Raw genomic sequence first — 8,903 nt, forward strand, 5'->3', positions numbered from 1 at the left:
TCCCAGAATTCCCCAGCCAGCATGCTTAAGATGTACGGACTTCAACTCCCAGAATTCCCCAGCCAGCATAGCTTACTCTCTTGTAATCCCTTCCTCTGCAATCTCTCCATTTTGGGAGATTAAGAAAAAAAGAAAGAAACAGACACAGCTGGCTGGAGAATTCTGGGAGTTGAAGTCCACAAGTCTTAAAGGTGCCAAGTTTGGAGACCTCTACTTTAAGGTATGGGGAATTCTGGGAGTTGAAGTCCACAAGTCTTAAAGGTGCCAAGTTTGGAGACCTCTACTTTAAGGTATGGGGAATTCTGGGAGTTGAAGTCCACAAGTCTTAAAGGTGCCAAGTTTGGAGACCTCTACTTTAAGGTATGGGGAATTCTGGGAGTTGAAGTCCACAAGTCTTAAAGGTGCCAAGTTTGGAGACCTCTACTTTAAGGTATGGGGAATTCTGGGAGTTGAAGTCCACCCATCTTAAAGCCATCAAGGTTGAGAAACACAACTTGGCCGCCAGACACAGCCGCCTGGCTTTTCCTGTCCGCTGGGACTCAAAACCCACGATGCACCACCCCTCTATTCAAGGAATGCCCTCTTTGCAGGGCAGAGCAAAGCTTCCACCGCCCAGCCTCACCCTCTTTCTCTCCCGCAGATCCTCCTCGGTCTCCGTCCCTGGCCTTGTTCCAGGAGACCCAGAGGGGCCAGCTAGCCATCGTCCATTGCACGGTGGACAGCAACCCCCAGTCCACGCTGAACCTTTACCGGGAGCAGCAACTCCTGGCTACCACCAGTTCCCACTCGGCGCCCAACCAACGGATCGGCATCGTGGCCACACGCAACTCCTTGAAGCTGGAGATCCAGAAGATCACACCGGAAGATGAGGGAGAGTATCAATGCGTGGCCACCAACAAGTACGGGAATGCCACCACCTCCAGCTTCTTCAGGAGCCAAAGTAAGTGTGTGTGGGTTGTGTGTGTGTGTTGCAGTGCGTACAAAGCCTCCTTAGAAAGGCCAGAGTTTCTGGGAAGGAATCTAGAACACCTGCGGGACGGAACCTATAACATTCTTCTTTATAAAATTATACGTTCTGATAAACACATGTACATGCACTTATAGTCTTTGGAGAAAGGGCAGAGAAGAGCAAGTAAGAGGCTCAAAGGCAGAGGTGGTATTCAGCCAGTCCTGACCAGTCCTGGAGAACTAGTAGCGGCCATTTTGAGTAGTTGGGAGAACCGGCCAATCCCACCTCTGACTGCCCCCGCCAACCCCCATCTCTTCTCTGCCTCCCATTGAGTCCCAGCGGATCGGCTGGGTCTCCTTTGGTTGCCCTGCACAGGAGAACGGAGCTGGAAAGCCGGTTAGTGGGGTGGGGAGGGAAGGGGGATTTTGCAGTCACCTTCCCCCAGGAGTGGGGAGCGAACGGAGATGGTACAGTATCCTTCCCCTGCCATGCCCACCATGCAATGCCACCCCCCCACACACCAGGCCACGCCCACAGAACTGGTAGTAAAGAAAAGAAATTGAATCCCCCCACTGATCAAAGGCCCGGAGGCTAAAACATAGAACAATTGCAGGAATCGGGTAGGGCCAGTCTAGAGAAAAGTAGGACTTGCGGGGACATGATAGCAGCATTCCAGTATTAGGGGGGCTGCCCCAAAGAGGAGAGGGGTCGAGTTATTCTCCAAAACACCAGAGGGCAGGACAAGAAGCACTGGATGGAGACTAATCCAGGAGAGAAGCAACCTAGAATTAGGGGGAAACTTCCTAACCGTGAGGACAATTAACCAGTGGAACTGTTTGCCACCAGAAGTTGTGGCTGCTCCATCACTGGAGGTTTTTAAGAAGAAACTGGACAGCCGTTTGTCTGAAATGGTATAGGTTCTCCTGCTTGAGCAGGGGGCTGGACTAGAAGACCTCCAAGGCCCCTTCCAACTCATTCATGCTATTCCATCTTGCTTAGAAACATAAATGTTGGGTTCAGTTGGGGTTATAAGTCAAGGAGGACCACCGATGGATTAAAATGATAAATTGAAAAAAAAATAAGAATAATAGTCTCAGAATCTGCCAAAGATTAGCCACTTCCGTCCCTCGCTTTTCAGACTTTTAAGAGCCCAACTCAACCAAGTAGAGTTACAGCTTCTTGTGAAGTTGCTTTCTTGAGCCGACCCACCAGGAAGGACCGAGAGTCACGGTCTTCTCCTTCTCCTACTTACAGCGGCCAGGGTGGTGGCCAGCCCCTCCAACAAGCTGGTTGAAGGCCACCGAGTCACCCTGACCTGCGTCACCACCGTGGGGAGCGAAGAAGACCCCACCACGTACACTTGGTATAAGAATGCCAAGTGGCTAGAGCAAGGCCAGAAGGACAGCCTGGTCCTCTCAGCAGTGGCCAGAGAAGATGCTGGGACCTTCCACTGTGTGGCCGAGAACAAGAAAGGAAGCCACATCTCACCCCCCATCACTCTGCACGTGCTCTGTAAGTAGACCTCCAAGGGGATGGATGCATGGATGGATGGATGGATGGATGGATGGATGAGATAGATAGATAGATAGATAGATGATAGATAGATAGATAGATAGATAGATAGATAGATAGATAGATAGATAGATAGATAGATAGATAGATAGATAGATGGATGGATGAAATAGAGATAAATAGAAATGATGGATGGATGAGATAGATAAAGATAAATAAATAGAAATGATGGATGGATAGATGATAGATAGATATAGATAGATAGATATGATGGATGGATAGATGATAGATAGATATAGATAGATAGATATGATGGATGGATAAGATAGATAGATAGATAGATAGATAGATAGATAGATAGATAGATAGATAGATATGATGGATCCATGAGATAGATAGAGATAAATAAATAGAAATGATGGATGGATAGATGATAGATATAGATAGGTATGATGGATGGATAAGATAGATAGATAGATAGATAGATAGATAGATAGATAGATAGATAGATAGATAGATAGACAGACAGATAGATATGATGGATGCATGAGATAGATAGAGATAAATAAATAGAAATGATGGATAGATAGATATAGATAGATATGATGGATGGATAAGATAGATAGAGAGAGAGAGAGAGAGACAGACAGAGAGAGATGATAAGTGGGTAGATGGTTAGATGGTTGGATGGATGGATGGATGATGGATGGATGGATGATAGATAGATGAGAGAGAGAGAGACAGGCAGACAGATGGAAAGAGGGAGAGAACAGTCAACAGTTTAAGCTAAACATAACACTACTCTTCGAATCCCTCCGTTAACTGAAACCAAGGCCTCTGTGCAGCATCGATTCACAACACAGGAGGGCGAGTGAGGGTGACCTTGGGAGACCATTTGGATCGAAATCTCTCGCCTTGCAACCCCGCCAACCTCTCTTCCTTTGGTGTGTTTCCTCCCCTCCCAAAAGATGCTCCAAGCCTGCCCGTGATGACCTCTTTCCTGGAGACCCAAGGTGGACACCTGGGCATCATCCAGTGCACAGTGGACAGCGACCCTCCCTCGGAGATCGCTCTGTACAAGGGCGACATCCTCGTGGGTTCCAACAGCCTCGTCCAGCTGGTCACCGACCCCAGAATCCGGGTGACCTCCTCGCCTAACGCCCTGAAGGTGACCATCCAGGAGCTGAGGTTGGACGACGAAGGAGAATACGTGTGCTCGGCTCAAAACCGCTACGGAGAGACCATGACCACCATGGAGTTCACTGCAGAAAGTGGGTCAACGGGAGTCTTCCTCCCCACTCTGGTTAGGGGGCGAACCTGAGCAGAACACGGGGATAGAATGGCTGGCTCCGGAGCCGTTCTGCAAAAATGGCAAAGGCAATTATGGGATGCATTCATAAAAATGTAACTCCTAAATTGTGGCTTGTCAGGAGGAGGAGAAGGAGGAAGAGGAGGAAGAGGAGGAAGAGGGGAAGGAGGAAGAGAAGACAGAGATGGGAGAAGGGTGGGGGAGGACTGTGTCCTCTGAGCTTAATGGGATTGGGGGTTTTTTTTGCAGACATTTCATTACCCAACTAGGTAACATCATCAGTGCTAGAAGGGAATGGGGTTTGCAAGGAGGAGGAGGAGGAGGAGGAGGAGGAGGAGGAGGAGGAGGAGGAGGAGGAAGGACTGTGGGGTCCTTGGTGCTCTCTGAGCTTGGTGGTTTTCTTGCAGACGTTTCATTACCCGACTAGGTAACATCATCAGTGCTAGAAGGGAATGGGGTTTGCAAGGAGGAGGAGAGGGAGGAAGAGGCAGAGGAGGAGGAGGAGGAGGAGGAGGAGGAGGAGGAGGAGGAGGAGGAGGAGGAGGAAGGGTTGTGTAGGGGTCCTTGGTGCTCTCTGAGCTTGGTGGTTTTCTTGCAGACGTTTCATTACCCAACTAGGTAACATCATCAGTGCTAGAAGGGAATGGGATTTGCAGAGAGGGGGAGGGGAGGGGGAGGATGAGAGGGAGGGGAAGGAGGGGGAGGGGAGGGGGAGGATGTGGGGGAAGGACTGTAGGATCTTTGGTCTTCTCTGAGCTGGGTGGTTTTCGCGCAGACCTTTTATTACCCAACTAGGTAATGCCATGAATGTTAGAAAGAAGTGGGGTTTGCTCTCTATTTATATATAGTGACTTGCCCTCCCGCCGACACGTTATATAAACTGTCCCCTCCCTTCTAGCACTGATGTTGTTACGTAGTTGGGTAATAAAACATCTGGAAAAAAAACCCACCAAGCTTAGAGAGCAGCAAGGGACCTATATGTGCCGCCCTCCTCCTCCTCCTCTTCCTCCTCCTCCTCCTCCTCCTCCTCCCCCTCCCCTTCTCTGCAAAGTCACACCCTTCTAACACTGATGTTGTTATCTAGATGGGTAATAAAATGTCTGCCAAAAAAAAGACATACCAAGCTCAGAGAGCACCCAGGATCCCTCAGACGGGGGAAAAGCTTCCTCAGAATTGATATTGAGCGACACCTTCGCTTCCCTTCTTCCCTTCCCTTCTTCCTCCACCCACCCACCCGACCTCCAGCCGCCAGCATCTCCATCACCCCGTCTCCGGAGGTCCACGAAGGTGACGCCGTCCGTCTCTCCTGTACTCTCAGCGGGAACCTCCCAGCCTCGGCCAACTTCTCCTGGTTCAAGGAAGGTCTCCTTCTGCCGGGGGTCTTCGGGGATTCCCTGCTCTTGGAACACTCGGCCGTGAGGGACGCCGGAGCATACAAATGCCGAGTGGAATATCCCGGAGCCAGCAAGATCTCCAGCTCAGCCTCACTCTCTGTGTTGTGTAAGACCACCCCCCTTGGCCTTCCCCGTTTTTACTCAAAACGACATACACGGGTTGTCCTCGAAGTACAACCGTTCGTTTGTTGAACGGCAGGCTGGGCTGCTGGAGGGGTTCAGAGAGGTTCGGGAGAGCCCCTAGTTAAGATTCTGCGCAGTTCGGAGAACCGCCCCCCCCCCCAAATTGCACTCCTGGCTGGCCCCGCCCACCCCTTCCCCCCCCCTCCCAGGAGTCCCCACATGACCCATTTGGGATGCAGGGAAGTGCAGGGGGTGCGCGGAGGCTCAGGGAGGGTGAAAAACGGGCCTCCCGGAAGTTCGAGAAGGCCGAAAATGGGCCTTTTCCAGTTTTCAAAGAGCCTCCTGAGCCTGGGGAAGCTGCTTTCGCCCTCCTGGAGGCCTCAGGAAAGCCTCTGGAGCCTGGGGAGGGCAAAAATGGACTAGGCCCGTAATGGTGAACCCTTGGCCATTTGGCCATTTGTGTGGGCACGCAAGACCCAGCCAAACATACCCGCACTGCGCATGCGTGCACCTCCCAGCTGATTTTCGGCCCGTTTGAGGCCATTTTCGCCCTCCCAGAGGCTCGAGAGGCCGAAAACGGGCCTTCTGGAAATACCAGAAGTGCCTAAACGGGCCCATTTTCGGCCTCCTGAGACTCCCGAGGCTTCCCTCAAGCCTCCAGGAGGATGAAAATGGCCACAAACGGACCGAAAATCATACTCGTATTTATGATGGTCGTGGTGTCCCCCTGGGGGGGGGGTGTCACATTACACCCCCCCTTTTGCGACCTGACAAGAAAAGCCAATGGGGAAAGACCCATTTGCTGAACAACCATGTGACTAACTGGAATGGCGGCAGGCGTTCGTTTAACAACTGTAGCTGAAGAAGCTTCTGGGATGAGAAGCGATGATCATCGGAGCTAGTAAAATACCACCGCTAGCCTCTGCCTTTTCCTGTCCTATATTTCCTTTGTTTGTTGCTCAGCTGATAGGCACAGCAGAGCAGATTGCCACAACTCAGCTGTTTTACTTACCAGCGCTGACAGTAAGGCAGGTTTTCACGCTTAAGAGTGCCCGTTTTAGAACACTCCGCACTCGCGAAGTATTTTAGAACGCTAAGCACGCGTCCGCAGAACCGGGAGTTAAAATATTTTGAATTCCACCCCTGGATGTGACCCTGATGTGTGCCCTCCAATCGTGAGTAGTTGCCATTAAAAAAGGGTGCGGGGGGGGGGAGGAAGGGAATCTGGAAGAGCGGTGCAGCAGTTGGAAAGCGGGAGTACATTCCAACTCTTATCTTTAAAAGATTGTAGCTAAACTACCAGAGCTTTTGCCCGGGAATATATTTAATTGGAGAATGTGATTGATGACACCCAGCCTGTAATTGGGGTGTGTGAATGATGACACCCAGCCTGTGAATGTGCTTCATTGGAGAATCTGATTTATGACACACCCATGGGGGAGGGGGGAAAGAGGGTCACGGGGGACTGTAAATTATGTATGCCAGAGTTGACTTGCTATCAGGATTCCAGCAATCACTCTAATTAAATCAGGATTCTCAAGCCAAACTTCAAAAAACTTCAAAGCATTTATTAGAGGCGACATGCAGGGCAGTGCCAGTACGTTGCCTCTAATAAATCCTTTGAAGTTTTTTTCTTTTTTTTTGAATTTGGCTCGAGACTCATGATTTAATTAGAGCGATTGCTGGAATCCTGACAGCGGATTCCCGCATCTCAGCTGTTTTGCTTACTAGCGCTGATGGTAAGGTCAGTTTTCATGCTTAAGAGAGCCCATTTTAGAATGTGAAGCGCATGCCCACAGAACTGGTAGTTAAAATATTTTGAATTCCACCCCTGGACGTGACTCTGATGCGTGCCCTCGAACTGTGTGCCTTCTGCACTTGCTGGCCTTGCGTTCCCACCTGAAGTCTGTCTGTCAACTCATAAAACATTCCTATGCCTGTTTATTAATTGCCATTAAAAAAAAAGGGGGGGGGAGGAAGGAAAACTGGAAGAGCAGTTTGAAAGCAAAAGTACATTCCAACTCTTATCTTTAAAAGATTGTAGCTAAAATACCAGAGCTTTTGCCCGGGAATATATTTCATTGGAGAATGTGATTGATGACACCCAGCCCCGTGAATGTGCTCAGTTGGAGAATCTGGTTTATGAGACACCCAGAGGGGAAACAGGGTCACAGGAGACTGTAAATTATGTATGCCAGAGTTGACTTCTGTCATGCCCTTGTAGGAGTCTGATCCTGAGGGGGAGATTGAGCAGCTGACAGGGAGAGGGAATGTGGCTCCAGGGCCTATGGAAGAGATAAGGGAAGGGCACAGTCCGGCTGGGCATTCAGAGGAAGACCCAGGCCAACCCCCTCTTCCTCCTAGGGCATGCAGGGAGGAACGGAGAAGGGAGCAACATGGCTTACGGGAGAGAAAAAGGCCCTGATCCATTTCATTAGTGGCAGCCGGGAGAACAGGATATAAGTGGGGCATTTGCACACATCTCCTTGCTGGAAGCAAAGCGTGCATGATCTTGGTCGAGGTTTTTGGAAGAGTTTGATCTCCCGCCGAGGATAATTGGACATTGGAGGCATTAAAGGGGATTTATTCTACTTTTCTGACTTTGTTATTTGTGTGTCATGCCCCGGGTCAACGCAGCTTCATACAGGGCAGTGCCAGTATGCTTAATAGATCCTTTGAAGTTTTTTGAAGTTTGGCTCGAGAATCATGATTTAATCAGGGTGATTGCTGGAATCCTGACAGCGTCGCCCTAAGTAGGGATGCTCTTTGGTTTCAGATGCCCCGAGGAATCTCCGGGTGTCTGTTTTCACGGAGAGCGAGCGGGGAACCGTGGCCATCTTCCAGTGCTCCGTGGACAGCCATCCTCCAGCCACCTGGGTTCTGCGCAAAGGAGATGTCGTCTTGGCCAGCAGCCACCCAAAGAACGATTCGGCCTCTCATCGGATCAGCGTCACAACCGGACCCAACACCATGCGAGTGGAGATGTCGAGGGTTGTGCCGGAAGACGAAGGGACCTACAACGTTACGGCCACCAACGCGCACGGCGCCGCCTCCAGACAGCTGTACTTCCGGGTGCAAAGTGAGGGCCAGCTTTGTTAGTCACTCTTGCAGCGGGAGCTTTGGGGCGGGGGGTGAATGCCAAACCCACACGCCTTCACAGGTAGTCCTCGACTTACGATGGTTCATTTAGGGATTGTTCAGTTACAACGGTGCTGAAAAAAATGGACCTGGGACCGTTTTTCACTCGTAAGACCGCTGTGGCGTTCTCCTGTGGGTCTCCGTGGTCAAAGCTGGGACGCTGGGCAACGGGCTCAGACTTGTGACAGTTGTTGCAGTGTCCCTGAGGGGAGTCAGGGGGGGTGTCACATGATCCTCTTGGGTGAGCTTCTGGCCAGGAAAGTCAGTGGGATTCACTTCTCAGCTGCATGTCCCTTAACAGCTGCAGGGGTTCAATGAACAATTGGGGCAAGGAACATCGTAAAAAATGGGGCAAAATTTCACTTAATGACGGTCTCGCTTCCCAACTGAAATTTTGGGCTGAGTTGGGGTCGTAAGTCAAGGAATAAGTGCATTACGGTCTTTGAACAGCCTTTACGATTTAATAGCAATTAGATAG

The 8,903-nt window shown here is 50.4% G+C and overlaps 1 protein-coding gene across 2 annotated transcripts in view; it reads left to right on the forward strand.

Annotated features, from left to right (window-relative positions):
- The window catches only part of SIGLEC1 (sialic acid binding Ig like lectin 1), a 57,874-nt gene that overhangs the window by 18,292 nt on the left and 30,679 nt on the right, over positions 1 to 8,903 (forward strand). For both annotated transcript variants that reach the window (XM_087935719.1, XM_087935720.1), the window contains exons 7-11: positions 641 to 940; positions 2,204 to 2,461; positions 3,430 to 3,732; positions 5,016 to 5,270; positions 8,064 to 8,366. In XM_087935719.1, the coding sequence (XP_087791845.1) occupies positions 641 to 940; positions 2,204 to 2,461; positions 3,430 to 3,732; positions 5,016 to 5,270; positions 8,064 to 8,366 (1,419 nt within the window). The remainder of the gene's footprint in view (positions 1 to 640; positions 941 to 2,203; positions 2,462 to 3,429; positions 3,733 to 5,015; positions 5,271 to 8,063; positions 8,367 to 8,903) is intronic.

This window comes from Pseudonaja textilis, chromosome 6, assembly GCF_049901715.1.
Source record: "Pseudonaja textilis isolate UNSWEBS1 chromosome 6, rPseTex1.2, whole genome shotgun sequence".
In the NCBI taxonomy this organism is placed as follows: Eukaryota; Metazoa; Chordata; class Lepidosauria; order Squamata; family Elapidae; genus Pseudonaja; species Pseudonaja textilis.